At 33.6% G+C, this 17,534-nt stretch overlaps 3 protein-coding genes across 4 annotated transcripts; 2 read left to right on the forward strand and 1 right to left on the reverse strand.

Moving 5' to 3' along the window:
- On the forward strand, positions 220-1,775 carry LOC104750745 (protein BIG GRAIN 1-like E). Its single transcript, XM_010472585.2, has one exon. The coding sequence runs from the start codon at positions 522-524 to the stop codon at positions 1,461-1,463; it is 942 nt and encodes a 313-aa protein (XP_010470887.1). The 5' UTR covers positions 220-521; the 3' UTR covers positions 1,464-1,775.
- LOC104750746 (squamosa promoter-binding-like protein 6) lies at positions 7,495-9,982 on the forward strand. 2 transcript variants are annotated; one of them, XM_010472586.2, is made up of 4 exons: positions 7,495-7,714; positions 7,896-8,665; positions 8,777-8,913; positions 9,035-9,982. In XM_010472586.2, exons 2-4 carry the CDS (start codon positions 8,109-8,111, stop codon positions 9,604-9,606), a joined length of 1,266 nt encoding a protein of 421 aa, XP_010470888.1. In that variant the 5' UTR covers positions 7,495-7,714; positions 7,896-8,108; the 3' UTR covers positions 9,607-9,982. The 2 variants fall into 2 exon arrangements, with proteins under 2 accessions (XP_010470888.1, XP_010470889.1); XM_010472587.2 differs by lacking the exon at positions 7,495-7,714 and adding an exon at positions 7,717-7,785.
- On the reverse strand, positions 10,092-11,726 carry LOC104750747 (protein CRABS CLAW-like). The gene is made up of 7 exons (XM_010472588.2): positions 11,521-11,726; positions 11,225-11,344; positions 11,009-11,117; positions 10,838-10,886; positions 10,638-10,713; positions 10,489-10,548; positions 10,092-10,403 (listed from the first exon to the last, which is right to left on the reverse strand). The coding sequence occupies exons 1-7, from the start codon at positions 11,620-11,622 to the stop codon at positions 10,377-10,379; spliced, it is 543 nt and encodes a 180-aa protein (XP_010470890.1). The 5' UTR covers positions 11,623-11,726; the 3' UTR covers positions 10,092-10,376.

The following is a 17,534-nucleotide window of genomic DNA, read 5'->3' on the forward strand; positions in this document are numbered from 1 at the left end:
GAACGACAAAATTAAATCCGAAAATAAAAGAAGACTCGAAATTGGAATCTAAGGCAACAAGAGACGATAGCCCCACATTATCATAAATACAATCAATTAATTTCCTACACCTTATCAGAAAGCTCATAAAATCAAATGAGCCCACCTTTCTCCTTCAATTAAGTTCTTCACCCACTAGTGGGTCACACAAACTCTTATGACTTGTGTCTCTCCAAAGCTCTAATTAGCATTCAAAACATTTACAATCCGAAAATAAAATAAAAATAAACTATCGTAATCCACTAATATCAACGTATGAGTATCGCATGATACGTTTACGACCCGTATATTCACATACTACGACCTTAGTTTATTTAATGATGGAGTTACATATATCACCATCAATTGTTATATAAACCTACACACATTATATTAATTATATCATCCCATTATCAACTTGTTCCTCATTCCCCGCAAATCAAGCATAGAAAGAGACTCTTGGATCATCCAAGTATCTGATTCTCAAACCCTAAAAGATAATTATGTCAATGAAAGGGATCTCATCAGCAGAGCCAGATAAGCTTCCCAGGAGAATATCTTTGACCCACAAGCGCAATTCTGGCGAGCTTGACGTGTTCGAAGCCGCTGTGTACTTCTCCGGCTACAACGAAGCCTCCTCCGGCGACCATAGAAACACACAAAAGTATGGCTATAACGCGGCAAGAGAGGAGAATCGTAGGAAATGGGGAATATTAGGAGGAGGAAGAAGAATCAGCTTAGATTTGCCGATCAGATGTTCTGAACAGGTTCACCATCTTCACCAAGATCATCATGAAGTTACAACAATCAAGGAGAGACTTAGTAACGTGAGACACAAGCAACCTAGCTCACCAGGTGGTAAAATCGCGAGCTTCTTGAACTCTCTGTTCCATCAATCAGGCTCAAAGAAAAACAAGCCCAAGTCAAATTCGAAGGCAACAGATCCCGAAGTGGAAGAGGAGGTCACCGGAGCAGGATGGATGAAGAGGAGGAGAAGAAGCAGTATAAGCCATTTCTTGAGCTCAAGCAGATCTAATTCAACCACCACTACGACATCATCATCATCAAAATCTTTACTGTCGTCATCAAGCTCAGGTTTCAGAACTCCTCCTCCTTATTTGAACACCCCCACCAAGAACTACAAGCAGTTCTTGAATTACACTTCTGCTACCAAACAAGAGGCAGAAGAGGAAAAGAAGACCCACAAAGACTACTCGTGGCTGGACAAGAAACTCAAGGTGATGGAGAGCCTCTCGGAGAATCAGAGCAACTGGGCTGATGATGAAGATGATGATCAGAGAATAAAGAGAGAGGGATATGATGATGGAATGGAGAGTGATTCAAGTTCTGATCTCTTCGAATTGCAAAACTACGAGTTGTCTCGTGGAGGCTTGCCAGTATACGAGACTACCAATGTAGCTAATATCAACAACGCTCATATATAATCCAAACTCTCTTGAGCGTCATCAACTCCATCAGATCTTGGTTAGAACACCCATAAAACAAATTGTTTTTTTTTTTCGATTTGTTCTTGTCTGATTGCTTCAGTTATATATATGTAATTCATTTGGATTTCTTGGGTTTGATTTTGGATGCTTTAATAGTATTTTTTTGTTTATTTGGGATTTGAGGGTAGATCGACTTGATAAAATACCTAGTTTTTTCTTGTCTATCACATGGATGTTTGTTTCCATATCTTTACGTTTTTTTCCCTGTAAAATAAATTTTGTACAATATTGTTAATATGTTAATTATCAGAGTACGTAGTAATAACCATTTTTATTTCAGTAGAAATGAGAAATTTTTCACTGACATATAATTGAGTAACATTCACCGACCGGAAAAAAATTAATCTATATATATGTAAAGGACCATATAAAGCGTTGATAAAGGAAACATAATCAAAGCATTGAGAGCCAGAAATATTATATGGCATGGGACCAATAAACAAAGTTTCACCAGCCGGTTAAGTTTTTTGCCCTTTACATTTGTTGGTTAGTTATAAGTCCATTCTTTTGTCGTCGGTTACGAGTCTTCAAACTTATGGCGCCACTAGTTCTCGAAGTAAAATGTTGTATCTATAACATGAGAAAAAGTCAAGCAGACAAAATTTTTGGGACCAACAACGATCTCCACTTGCAATTTTGTTCCTTGTCAACTAGTAATACAAGAATATTACATGTTCAAGCAAGCTACATGTAATTATTTCCTTGTCAGGATCGTTGAAAGATCAACATAAAATATTCGAGTTCTACTACGGATTAAACTTTCGTCGAACTAATAAGAACACGAATAATAAACATGGCTAACTAGAGAAAAATACAATTTTAGAGACGAAAAAAAATATGAGAATTGAGAACGCATGCTATCCCGAGAATAAGGATAGCACGTCCAAACAATTTTTTTCGAAACTAAACCAGACAATTTACTGCTGAAAATTCTATTTGCTTGATCATTCATAAACATTAAAATATTATTATAAGAGAAGTAGCAATCAATAACTTAATTTAGTATGCCTAGACGTTTTTGTTGTTGTCCTATCACGAANATCTGATAAAATTGAAATTTGGACTTCAAAAGGAAAACTAAATAGTGATAAGAAATACATTTAACGAAACTTAGACTTTGGTCTCTTTTTTTTTTTTTGAAAGATAATTAATTTCATTTTAATTATACATTAGGTAGGTTAAGAAAAAGAGTTAATCTTGTTACGTTGTATTCATTACACATACACTGTAAATTAATTTGTACTATATGTAAATTAATAGCGAGATACGTTTGTACTTGTTAGAATTTTATAGAGTTAATTACTAGATAGAGACTTATTTGAGTGGTGTTTATAAATTTTGCCATTTGTCCAAAAAAAATTTCAAAAATGCCAATTTTTTATATCTAAGAACTCAAATTTACACATGATTTTGGGGTTTATTAAGTACTAGTTTTTTTTAGGGTATATATAGTTTTTGTTATGAAGTATGTTTTTCACACAAAAAAATTCTGAAATATTTCATATTTGAATATGACAAAAATAGCAAAACTGAAAATTTTGAGATAAATGGCAAAATCAAAATATTTGGCCTAATAAGTGGCATTTTGTGTAAGAATCCCAAATTTTATAACATTTAAGGTAGTTTTCAAAGAACAAAATACATGATAAACCAATACTAAGCAGATAGGAAGGGGTCTAATGTATTACGATCAGCTCATGCGTACAGGCAACAAAACAAAAACAAAAAGAGAACCAAAATAATATACTCATGCTGGTAGAAACAATGATACATGTCACCAATATAGACAAAAGTCGGGTATATGAAATTAATAAGTAATACATATAATGGCTTTCTTCTCCTCTCCTCTAGGCTCTAGTGGATGGAGGGTCCAACGTCCAAACATGTGATTATCATAAAGTTGAGGTAATTATGCAAAGTAAAATGATATAATTATGAACCTTGCTAATAAAGACACTCACAAAATAGTATTTGGAGTGTCGTTAAATGAGTTATAATAATTTACGTCATACATGTTGTCATAAAAGCAAATTTTAATAAGCTTGGATCGACAATGATACTTTTCGATTTGGTTTATTGGATATAGTTAATCACTGTTATTTTCTTGGTTAGTCGGTAGAAAAACAATGTTATATCATTCGGATTAACTTTAAAAAATATCTAATTCAGTTTTCGTGTTCTGTGTGTGTGTAATGATGTCAATGCCATTATAAACAAAAATAAACTCTGGTCTTCGATCTAAAGTTCAAAAACCTGAACTTTCCATTGTTATCAAATACTATGATAAATAGAAATCATTACTAATCTTTTTTTTTCTTTTTTTTTGTCGAACTCATTACTAATCTTTTTTGGTGCACATTGAACATCGACTATTATTACTTCAAGATATATTTGCTTCTAGTTTTTTATTTTCTTCAAGATAAATTACGAAAAAAAAAAACAGAAGAAAGAATAGACGTGAAATTGAACAGACCTAGTTAAATGGGCTTGAAACAGGCCTTTATATTGCTACGTAAATTTGATGGACCTGGCTTTGCAAATTGGAATTAGCACCGTACTTTTGTTTTTAATTTAATTTCTCTCCGAACCTAATCAATATTTTTATTTGAGTAATTATCTTTCTGTTAAGTATTATTATAATTATACATATCCGTTAATTATAATTCTTTTCACATTTTTCCCACTGTTTATTTTATTTTTAACTTTGAGTCTTTGACACATCGTATATATGTCTAAATTTACTTTAGACTCTCTTTTTTTTTTCCCCATTAAGTTAACGAAATTTGAGAAACGATAAAATCATTGAAACTACATAAGAAATATTTTGGCTTAGATTCCATCACCTGAATAAAGAGTGCGGTTGGTTGGCCAACAAAATATGCTCTGGCTCCACCAAAAAAATTAAATAAAAAAGTGCTGATTTTTAAGAAAAAGAAAAGAAGAAGAAAAGAAAAAAAAAGTAAAAGGGTTGATTTTGTAATAAAGCAAAAGGTTTGGGAAGCGTCAGAAGGGATTTTTGTCCATTCACGCTCCACCACCAATCTCCTTCAACTCGATGATTCTCATATTATTTTATTTATTCTTTTCGCGACCCCAAAGTTTCTTTTTCTTTTAAGGAAACCCCTCAATACATTCTTCTTTCTAACTTATGTATTGATTTGGATAACTATTTTTCTATGGAAAAAACGATTTATTTAAAATTGATTAAACTCTATAGAAAATAATGTTTCCAACTTGCTAATATATAAAATGGGGGATACGCTTTTCTCCCATGTTGTTCAATATTTTATTTTTACAAATTCAAAGCCACCAGCAAACCAAATAATTAACCAAAAAAACGTGTATGTCAGAATAAAACCCCATAATTATAAAACTTTCGATTGGGACGATGTAACGTTTCACTGTCATATATATATATATATCTTTTAATTTTGAAAATACATGCATTGATGAACAAGATATGTCATATTGTTTCTTGAAAGTATTTACATTTAAATTCAAAAATGTTTTCAAATAAGATATAAGATAAGAAACAATGAATGACATAAAACACTAATAAACAAGGGAACACTAAAATTGCAACTGATTCAAATGATCGAAAGCGTACAATTTTACTCAAGTTCGTCTAGTATCCTATCAGCCGCCGAATCTTTCCTCTATTTTGGTTTGTTCTTTTTTTTTTTTTCGTTTGTTTATATAAAATTCAAGAATTTTAATTCTCATTTTCTTGATTATGGAACTATTTCTCTCATAAAGCTTTGTGTTGATACATACATATAACCATTGTCTTTTTTTTTTAATAGTTTTTGTCGATGTCATCATCCATAATATGGTTTGGTTGGTTTTTAACTTATGTTCTTTTGTCGACGTTTCTGGTAATGAGCATCTCCAAATCCTGATTTTGGAATTTTGGTTTCAAAGGTATCTACGGGGTTTAGCAGACTACAAGTTGTTGATTACAATGTTACAGTGGAATGTGGAATCTAATTTATCAAACAGTAACTATCAAGTGGATAAAGTTCTAGTGGTTTTGAGAACGATATATTAAAAGAGAACAGGAAGAATTGATGTACGTCTTAATTAAACATGATATTATTATCAATTGTTGACCTTTGACATGGGAGAGATTATGATTATGATTTATGAGGCAAAGATTCAGAATGTCTATGGTTTAAAGAAAACATAAACCTTAATATAATTGACATACAAAAAACACCAAATAATGTAGATTAATCATATTTAAAATATTGATAAGAGTCTAAATTCATATTTAAAATTTGAAAAATCTTGAAACGTTTAGAAAACTAGACTATATAAAATTTATATTGTGTAATATTTTTTTTTTATGATTAATTTACAGTTTTGAGAAAGAGAAAGTAAAATTACAAAAATAGTGACTCTTCGGCATAAAACCCATTTATCATTCTTTAACAATGAAAAGGGATAAACAGTAAACAAATTAAACTACGCAAGTTGTTGAAAAATCGGTATTTTCATACCTCAGATAAGGGGGTATGTTAAATTCATACCCTAGCTTTAACAATGAACTTCCTAACTTGTAAAACGATGTTAAATCATACATAAGTCGTAACAGTGTTAAGAGACCATTAACGGTTTCTTACGTGGTAGCCACGTAAGAAACGACGTCGTTTAATGCTTCTTCTTCTCTTTTTCTTCTTTCCATAACCAAACCACCACACACAATTATGTTCTTGAACCATCTTAGCTTCTGATAAATGATTTATATTTTGCTAATATAGAGATACAATTGAAAAGTATATACAAGTATACAACTAAGACTCTACCCAAAAAGAAAATAAAAATACAGTAATTGATTCATTTTGATTTGGTTCACCGAGAATAAAGATCCACAGACCCGTCACCCAATCAGGTCTCTGTCCCCGCAGAAGTAACAGAAAATGTCCGACAAAACTCGAGATATCACATGTGTATACATCAGAGTTTTCTTCGGCGACGGAGTCGAATCTCTCCGGACTCATGTAAGCGCATGTGCCGACGAACGAATTGCAGAGGATTGAAACCTCGCCGGCGATTGGTTTCCGCTGTCCATATACTCCATGAGGATTGAAACTTCGCCAGCGATTGGTTTCTCGAAGATCCCGTGGCACCGTACGATGTAAAAAGAATCAGTGCGGCGGAGGATCTCCATCTCGCGAGTTAGCTGTCTCGTGAAAGTCGGACTCATGTCGCCGTTGACTGTTTTCAGAGCGTAAAGCTCCGCCATGGTTTTGTGTCGGACTTTTTATGCCATCCCGCAGTTTCCGCTTCCGAGGACGTGGAGTTTCTCGATATCCAAAGCGGAGGATGCGACGGCGGCGGCGGTGGAGGAGGGATAGGAGAAACATGGGAGGTGATCTGAGAGTACGTAGACGGAAGTTGATCTGACGGCGTTCACGAACAAGAGCCATTGAAATAATTAAAAGTGATTATGTTGATTTGAGAATTTCGAAGAAGAGTGATGGAAACTGCAGCTTTTATTTGGAGATTGAGCAAAGTAACTTTATTCAGAAAAGAAGAAGAGGGGAAGAGGAAACATTAAACGACGTTGTTTTGAGTTTTGAGAAATATAAGGTGTTTTTTTTTATTTTTCAAAACGACGTGGTTTCTGACATGGCTTCCACGTAAGCAACCGTCAACGGTCTCTTAACACCGTTACGACTTGTGTATGATTCAACACCGTTTCACAAGTTAGGGTAGTGAATTTAAATTTTATTGAAGTTAATATATGGATTTACTCATTAAAGTTGGGGTAGGAATTCAACATACCCCTTTAGCTGGGTTATAAAAATACCTATTTTCCGCAAATTGTTGACACCAGCAACCATGTGATTTTTCGTTCATTGTGTTCGTATATCTCTTGTACTCAGAAGCAGTAAAAAACACATTTACACAATACACACTTTAAAATCCAAAAATTTACAGAATGAAGAATAAAAAAAAGGAAAAAAAAGAGAGAAGAGGGAGGATGTGGAGAAGAAGGAAGAAGATGGGTTTAGTGGAAATCATGTTGACCCAACACAAACAGTATCTGCTTCGACGTCACCTCTCACCTTATTCCCTTCGATTCCCTCATTTTCACTTTTCTTCTATATCTCTCTCTCTATCTGCTTCCTTCCTTCTTCCTCATACACAGTTCTTCTCTGTTCCTCTCCCTTATTCTCTAATCTGTAAGTTTTGTTCCTTCTTCTGTTTACGATTTGGTTCCTTCTGTTTAGTTTCTCCTTAATTGCATTAGTGGGTAAAGTGCAAAAAGTCCAATTTTTTCGTCTTTATTATAGCTTCTACTAATGATCCTGTTTTTGATTTCCCTGTGATAAAGTATTGATTTTTATTTTCGTTTCTTGCTAGGATTTGAATATTTTCGTCAATTACATCTGGGTTTTGGTCCAATTGAAGGAATCTGTGGATCGTCGTCTTGGGTTTTCTCAATTAAGAAGAAAGCTCCATACTCTAGGGTTTTGAATTCACCTATTGAATTGCTTAGTTGTAGTTGAAGGAAGCAGAACCTGATTAGATATATATAGTGTTTTTAACACTTTGTTGTGTTCAGTATTTTTGGTGATGGATTCTTGGAGCTACGGGAGAAGTGTGTTCTTGGGAAATGGAACTCTTTTACCTTCTGATTCTTTTGCTGAGAATAGAAATTTTGGACAGAGTCTCTCTAATAGATTGGAGAATGATGATGATGATGATCATCATCATGTGTTGATTTCTGACTTGGCTGGTGATTCCAATGGATTTAGTGCTGTTTCCATTAGGAAAGTGGTTCCTTCCAATCTGTTGCACGAGGAGGTGGAGGAGGAAGAGGAGAAACAATCTTCTTCTTCTTCAAAGTTCTCTAGTCAGGAATTGTCTAGGATAGATTTCAAACTTAGGAACCTTTTGGATTTAGGAAATAATGATGATACCTCCTCTAGTGGTTTTGCTCTGCCAGCTAAAAAGCCTCGAGCTTCAAACCTGTGCTCTCAGAAGCCCTTGTGTCAAGTGTATGGGTGTAATTTGGATCTGAGCTCTTCGAAAGATTACCACAAAAGGCATAGAGTGTGCGACACTCATTCTAAAACTTCCGTGGTCATAGTTAATGGTCTTGAACAGAGGTTTTGTCAGCAGTGCAGCAGGTTTTCTTCTTTCTCCTCTCAAGTTTTTTTACATGTTCTGTAGTTCGTTCAAGGTTTTAACATATAATGGATCATGATTGTTTGTTTCTTTTACTTTTTTCTTCTGTTCAGGTTTCATTTCCTCTCAGAGTTTGATGATGGCAAAAGAAGTTGCAGAAGGCGATTAGCTGGTCACAATGAGCGACGAAGGAAACCTGCATTCTATTATTTACCGGGGAAGCGCCATAAGCTTCTTCGCACCTCTCAAGGTACAGTTCTTGCCTTTCCCTTTCGATTTGGTGTACTATTGAAATAGCAAATTTGAATCCATTCTGTACTTTACCATCTTCCATTTAGCCTATATATATATATATATGTGTGTGTCAATAGGTGTGGTAGGCAACAAGTTTCTGGAGAATTCATCAGTCAATGACTTCTCGTTGGTCTTGCCAGAAGAGTTTCCCGGTACTTTCTTATACAGAGTAATCGATGAGCACGACCACCATGCTAGTAGTAGACTCGTGAGTTTCAAAGATGAACCTACTTGCTCCATGTTTCCTGCGGTTGGGCAAAACAGCAGCAGGATTTATGAATCTAAACCAGCGGTTCATTCTCCGGAAGTATCCTCTATTTGGGACTTACATGAGTCGGCGTCACGCTCTACTTGTGCTCTCTCTCTTCTGTCAGCTCAGTCCCAACAACAACACATCCCTGAAACTCCAAACACAACTTTCTCAATCACCCAACCAAATCACTCACCAGTAGACTTTAATCAGATGGAACGGTTATGGATCGATCCTGGCAAGACCAATCCTGCTGGATCTAGTTCATGTACCGTAAAAGGATCATCCACTGTTGATCTACTACAACTGTCATCACATCTGCAAAGAATCGAACAACAGAGGAACTTTACTGATGATGTGAAGCAAGAATATAATGAGCTTTATTTCACTGGCTCCTAACAAAAAGGTTACACACATTCTTATTCCTTTGAAACCGGTTCGAGTTTCTTGAAACAGTTCTTGACAAGGACAAGTCTTACATGGTTTGATTAGTTTTTGTGAATTTGGGGTTTGGTACGTAATTATTGGATTTGGTGAGATAAATTAGGATTAAAGGAATGAAGAATCAGATCATGTTACAAGTGTTATTGTAACTTGTAACTTGTAACTGTCCTTGTTTATTATTCACCAGTCATTCAATAATGTTCTGAAGAAAATAGATTCAGATATCTATGCCTGTTTCTTTTTTCACAGTGTTTCAGTCTTTTTATTTGTTCAGACAATTTTGTATATAGAATTGTAATGAATATTCGCTGAGAAAAAGTGAGCTTTCACTTTTGTTTTGTTCTGTAGTCTGTACACACTCACGTCATATGAGATTCTCGAATTCGAAAGTTACGATGTTGAAAGTTGCAAATCCTTGGAAAAACAACAAGTGTCCTTGATGGAATTGAGGAATAGGCAGATAGATTTTGATAGGATTAAGACAAATAAAGACCAGACATAAACGTCCAAAGGGACATAGCAAGTAACGTTACTTTCAAATCTAAGACAGACAGAAATGTAAAGTCATAAAACTAAGGCAACATCATTTTCTGCAACATGATGACATACAAAAGAAGAAAATACATTACAACAACAACACACAAGATGAGAGAAACGACTCCGTAATGTAGCTACTCGCACACGTGCATGCGTTTGTTATTTTTAGGCCTTTTTCCCCAGGGACTTCACTTCTTCTCACCGAACCCCAAGCCCTAAAACAAAACATTTAAGACAAGATTTTAACCATTAAAATGTTTGTATATTTTTTAAAAAGAAGACTGAGTTTGTATGGCTTACATGGATGTTGTTGCCTCCGGAAGTAATGGAAGTAGGAGAGTTGGGTATGTACTTAGCCCACTGTTTGTGACATTTTACAACTAATATTAATGAAACAATGGTTGGTATAAGTACCTAAGTGGTAACAAAAAAGAGATAAATTGTCATACATTTTTGGCAGCAGCACTGAAAGCTTCACGATGTGGTATTTCCGGATTAGCACTTTTGATGCGTTGTATCTCATCCCTTTTATATTAGTGTAATAATAAGGAAAAGAATAATTAATTAGAAGAGTACATTATATATAATATTCATGCATTTGAAATTTTCATATCTTGGAAAAGTGAATATACATATATCAAATATTAACCTCATGAAGCGGTTGTAAGCTGATGGAAGTCTCTGCTTCTTCTCAGGAGCTGCAATATCAAAGATCGTTATAACTTTTATATATATATATATATATATAGAAATTAAAGCGATTAATTTTAAATTTACAGAAGAAAAAAGTAGATAAATGGTTAATCTTGTGCTTAATTACGTTTAACGACAAACGGTGGTGTGGGAGATGGTGGCTGGTCACTGGAGGTAGAGGAAGAGGAAGAAGAAGAGCTTCCCTTCTTATACTCACTCCCACCAAAGCTCTGCATCTGATTAATTGAGTATACTATACTTAGCATAACCTTTTTCATACATTGCTTTTATGCACACATATATATATATATATATATGTATAAGGAAAGTGTTATCTATGTACCTGAAGGGTGAGGCTAACATGGCCTTGCAGAGGAGGGCTAGTGGTGAGAAACGAGAGGTTACCACAATGGCCGCATTTCACCGTTACAGTGTCAAGCATTCTCTTCAATGGTATCCCAACCTATATATGGGTGTAGATATATAAGGTTTACAATAAGCTCGAATTTTTTAAAAAAAAAATACATAGCATAAACAACAATATATAGCTTCACATGCATGGGATATTATCTACATATACAGGGTTCATGCGAGTATATATATGCTTATATATCTTCTTATGTACTGTAGGTCAGTTACCGCAAGGATGGTGTTGCAGATGCTACAGCGGACGTAATAGAGGTGTTCGGCTTGAGATGAAGCTTTTGAAGTCATGGTTGGCGGTTTCTCTTCAAGGTTCATGATCTTTAACGGATGGATTGGAAAACTGCTATTGAGGGAGAGGCAGAGGGGGAGAGAGAACAAGCAAAAAATTTGTAGAGTTAAGGTTATTATTTTATGAGTTAGGAAGGCTTGTATTTATAGAACAAACATGTTAAGATGTAAAGAGATAGAGAGATACATAGAGAGAGATAGTCTAATGAGTGTTGGACGTATACAGTCTATAAATTGCATTTTCTTATTATTATTTATTTTTACAATGGTTAATGAATGAGTTGTGGTGTAGTAGACACGAATTTTTAATGGTGAGAATAGATTATGTGTTTTCTTTGGATATATATCTAGAGTATATACACACCATGTATCGAGTTCTCTCGTCTACGAGTTCTACTATTAGCTATTCTATTATGTAATTAATCAATGTAAACGTTTAACACAGACATAAAATTTGAACAACATGTCCGATGATTAATCTACATTTCGGCATGAGCTTTCTCGAGATCTAAAAAGAAAAACAAATACTTAAATGGGTTTGACAAAGTAATTTCTATTCAATTTTTAAACTAACTTGAAAAAAAAAAAAAAAGATAGTTTCAGAATTTAATGAAAAACAAACTTTTTAACAAAATTATTTTAATGTGAAATCATATATGAATTAAATTAAAGGGACCGGATCTAGGGCTTTATGACTTTTATCTGTGTTGCTATACTATAACTGATGATAGTATATTTTAATGTAAAATCTTGCAGACGTATTTAATTATCAAGACTCTAAATACCACTCCTCGTACATTAGTTTTTGCTATAATAAGCTGCGCTCAACATTATTCACCCATGTTTTTTCAGCTTAATGATGTGTAATATAATTAACTACTCCAAAATTAACCCAAGAGAGGGAAAACATATATTTAATCTAACACTTTTTAGACATAATTAAATATTTTTAAAACGAAAGGTACTTGGTGTAAGCTATAAAATGTATATTCACTGGTTTAAGACGTATGTATTTATATATATTTTCACTTTATATTCACCAGCATCAACATCGTACAGATATTAATTATGACACAAATGAGATGCAAAAAGACAAAAAGAGATGACCAATTAAGCTATTTAAAAACAATACATGGTGTGAATGTGATTACATTCATTCAAGTTTGATGCCAGCAGCAAGCCTTGACTTGCCCACATGACGTTATAAATTAAGAATGGTCCTGTCCTGATCTTTGATCTGTTTCTTTTGTTTCTCTCAGAATATTTTTTCCTTCAAAAATGAGGACGTAACTTGTCATGCTTCGCAACTTTTATCTTCATCGTGAAATTATCACTCAATTGTATTAATAAGTTAAATACAAAAATCTAGGGAAACAACCAAAACAATGGATCTTCTTCTTTCAGACACATCCATGATCCAACTATACATAATACATACATTGGACCCAAAAGCAGAAGTGATTCCAGTCACGATCTTTTGATTTGCCACTTTTGTATTTTATGTTTAAGGATGTTTTCTACACTGCATTACAAATTTTCTGTTTTAGGTTATGAGGGTTACATACATGTAAAAGTAGAGTTCTGTAGAGTACTGATGGATTCTGAGAGATATATGTATAATCATTTTTGACGTGAGACAATCTATATAATTAATCCGATCTGTGTAAAGAGTGATAGTTCATCAACATTTTTTTAATTGGGAGCTAAACACACTTTATTGTTGAAATTGAGATAGAACAAGCATATTTGTTAACATCTATATACTAATGATAGGAATGATAAATGTAGCCTTTGAGTTAAATTAAAATCAAAATTTTTATTACAAAAAAATTCAAAAAGAGAAATTTGAAAAGATAGTGAAGAAAGGAGGGAGCTGTAGAATGGATTCCATCTTTTGTGCATGCACTGCCCCACATGGAAATTGGAAGGAGACAAGTGATCAATCACACGTCTCTTTCAATGGCTAACTTTTTTTTGCATTCTTCACCCTCTTTAGATTTTCCTACTTCTACACACATATTTAGCTTACTTACAATTTTATTTGCGTAAAGTTTTTCTCTCAATGTTGGAACCAAAGTATACATAGATTAAAGTTTCCTCTAAATGTTAGAATCCATATGTACTATAGTCTAATTCTAAAATCTACAATCTACTATAACCATATATACGATCTTTTTTTATGATCTTGCTTTTTATCAATACGGTTACGTTAAATGACTGGATATAAGTCTACCTCTGATGATTTCATATATGTTTTCAAAAAAAAATTTAACCCTTTTGTAATTCATGTATAATAATCCTCAAATTTATATGTACTTAGAGGAGGAACTATGTTTAAGGTAATCTGTTATTATGTTTTTACATTTTGATAGATTATTTGGTGTAATCACCTCCGTTGACCCTATAAATGAGAGCTTAAAAGAAAAAATCCCGGTCAAAAAAGTTTTTAAATCCGTCACGGTATGTAACCCAAGTTAGTAAGTCTCATCATTGGCATTAAGATGTAAATTTGAAAATGTCCATATTTATGGCGTGATTCATCATCCTAGACCTTCATTTTATATATTTTTTATCAGTTTGGAAATAGAAGATTAGTTACGTTGTATATAATATTAATAGGGTAATCTGATAAGATACATCTGACTGTCTGCATCCTAAAAAAGGGGATTCAAATTATTATGTTTATTACCAGTAAAATAAAGGTTGGGAGAGACTATGACTGTGAGAGATGGGACGATTGCCAAAAAAGGGAAGAGAGCTAAGAGGAGATTAGGGTTTAGTCAGGTTTCCATGCTCGTATAACTTCATTACTACCCTCTCTTTAAAGGCTTTGCTTTTACCCTCTCCCTCTAGCTATCTATCTATTTAATACCACCCATTATTCATGCCTCCACTACTTTACGTACAAACTTATTAATATATAAATAGTAATACTATCATAATTTACTATATATTTAAATTTCTTTTTTTTGTTAAAGAGTTCTGTGCCTTCTTTTTCTGTCGTTTACTAAATTTATTGATTGTAACCTTAATTGCATGGCTTAGTGGATTTGATACTGATAATATGATAACTAGCTACTAGCTAGTTTAGCTAAGCGACGGGCGCGGCGTTTAGATATCTAGGTTTTAAAGCTGACTGAATCATTAAGAACTTAATTTTACATTATGCTATCATGCACAGTTTCCGGATTCAAATATGCAGATCGTGGAAGTGGTTTAATGAAATTGATCAGAAAAATAATTGGCCATTATAGTGTATTACTGGTTCAAAATTAGGTAAAGACATCAACTTAATTAATAGTTATAGTGACGGCTAAAAATGTAAGTTGAGCATGGAAAAGATATTAGCATGAGTACATTTGCATGTATTTTAGATCGTTACTTAATAAAACTATATGAAAAAAATAAAACCGGTGCATCAATACATCATTAGAAAAACACAAACATACAAATTCTATATTTTAATTACTATATATGGTACTAAATTAAATCATTTGTTTTATAGAGCAAACTAATCATGAATTCATGATGCCCATATAATGTATAAGTTAATAACCGAGTCCCCTGAGACCTAATTAAGTAAACAAAATGTATGATTTGTCGGTTAAAATGTGTTATATGCTTCTTTTTCTTCTTTCATTAAGTTGTAATATTGATCAAATGTGGTGTTGTAAGATATGTATACAAAAAAGTGGTATACAACAGTATCTTGAGAGATAATTTTCTTGAGAGCCCCAATTAGAAAAAGAAGAAATTCTATAACTTGAAATTAGAAAAAGAAAGAAAAAAAAAAGTCAAAAGGAAAGTCCACCGAACCCACTTGAGTTTAATCGAAACACACAAAGCAAACAAGCATCACATTTCACATCACACGTAGTCGTAGAGAGCGCTTTTACTCTACTCATTCGCAGCTTCTACTCTTCCTTTTCCGGTATCACTCTCTTGTTGATTTGACTTGTCTTCTTTGTTATTTATTACTTGTTGTTCCTAATTAATCACTTAAACTCTTATGTGTGTTTTCAATATAGACATCATAGGCTTTCGTTGATCTTTCTCGTACCAATTGTGACAGTTCTCTTTATCTTCCGCCTCCATTTAATGTTATGCATTGTAATTTTTAATTAGACTATAGTTAGACTAAGTTATCTTGTTTTTTACTTCTAAACTTAAAAATGTTCACTTTTCATCGTTAGAACTAGATTATCGGGGGATGTTAGAGGGGTTTTAACATTTTTTGGATAAAAATAAATGAAAAGAAAAAGAAAAATAGAAGAGACTCTCTAATATAACAGCCTCAAATCGATTTTAAGAGACGCTACGTGTCCATTTCTCGTTGGCTGAGAGAAGAAAACAAAAGGTTAATTTTTTTTTTCACGCATTTTTCTCTCTTTCTCTCTATCTCTCGCGATCAAAGACNAGACTTAATTAGTTGTAAAGTAAAAAAACATAAACCTTATAAATTCATAATCTTCCTCTTCATAGTAAAAAAAACACCAAAACAATTACACCCTTGTAAACCTTATAAACTCTTTAACCAAAACACCAAAANTTTCAATCGTCGTTGAGATTGTGTCGGAGGGGATTTGAAGGAGAAGGCGATTCAATCGGAAGAGATTGGATCAATTCGATTGAGAGGGTAAGTTTTTGACTACAATAGTATAGTTAGGTAAATTGTTAAGTTGATTTGATTTTGGATGCTTGAAATTAGGGTTTTTGATGTTTGTTCGAGTTATTGGATTCGTGGTGTGTTTGTGTTCCGATTGATAATTGATGCTTTAAACGGATTAGGGTTCTTGGTGTGCATGTGTTTGTGTTCCGATTTGGTCTGTTTGTGTTTGTGTTATGAGTTGGTCCGTTTGTGTTTGTGTTCCGATTTGGTCCGTTTGTTTACCGATTGATAAGGGTGGCTTTAAAGGGATTAGGGTTCTTGAGAACCATGTGTTTGGTCTGTTTGTGTATAGTTTTTGGTGTGTTTGTGTTTGTTTACCGATTGATAAGTGATCTTTTGTGTTGTTTAGACATTATTGTCATAAAACAAAGTATAATGTTCTTGTTCGATTTTGGTTGTAGTATGCTTCATTCCTTCTGTTTGCCTGATAAGTTAGTGTTGTTCCTTTAGTATATTGTCCTTGTTTGATATTCAATTTAATTTGCGGTTTTTTGATATATGTCTCTCTTTTGTTTTGAGGTTAAATGGGCAAAAAGGATGTCGATGGATTGATGAGTATAGAGTGTGTGTCGTCGGCCATGAAGGAAGGTAATTATCATCCTCTTCTTTCTTCATTTATTTGATGTTAGTTAAAGTATGAGAGTGAGTCATTTATGTTAAAGCTTTTGTTTGTTGGTTGTGATAAATGTGTTTACTACTTGTTAGTGTAGGTGTTAGTCTAGTCAGTCATTGATTTTATGTTTGAAGTATTGTGTTAGTTGGTTGTGAAGATTTTTAATGTGTGGTTGGTGTAGTTTACGTAAAGACTTAATTAGTTGTAAAGTAAAAAAACATAAACCTTATAAATTCATAGTCTTCCTCTTCATAGTAAAAAACACCAAAACAATTTCACCCTTATAAACCTTATAAAATCTTTCACCAAAACACCATAACTCTTTCACCAAAACTCTTTCAACCAACAAACACAATACGATATGGATTCCGACGACTACATGAATCCATATCATCCCACCTCTAGCTATTTGAATCTGTTACAAATCCAACTTGAAACACAAAACCTCCAAGGCAGTCCTTCTCTAAGTCCATGTGATGAAACTCCATCTGAACCTGCATCACCGCAAGAAAACCGCAAAACAAGGCATGCATGGATACTAACTGATGATATCATGCTTGTCTCTGCTTGGCTCAACACGAGCAAGGATCCGGTGACTTCGAATCAACAAAGACTTGGTGCCTTTTGGGGAAGGATTGCGGATTACCTTGCAAAGTG

This window comes from Camelina sativa, chromosome 16 (assembly GCF_000633955.1).
Source record: "Camelina sativa cultivar DH55 chromosome 16, Cs, whole genome shotgun sequence".
Lineage (NCBI taxonomy): Eukaryota > Viridiplantae > Streptophyta > Magnoliopsida > Brassicales > Brassicaceae > Camelina > Camelina sativa.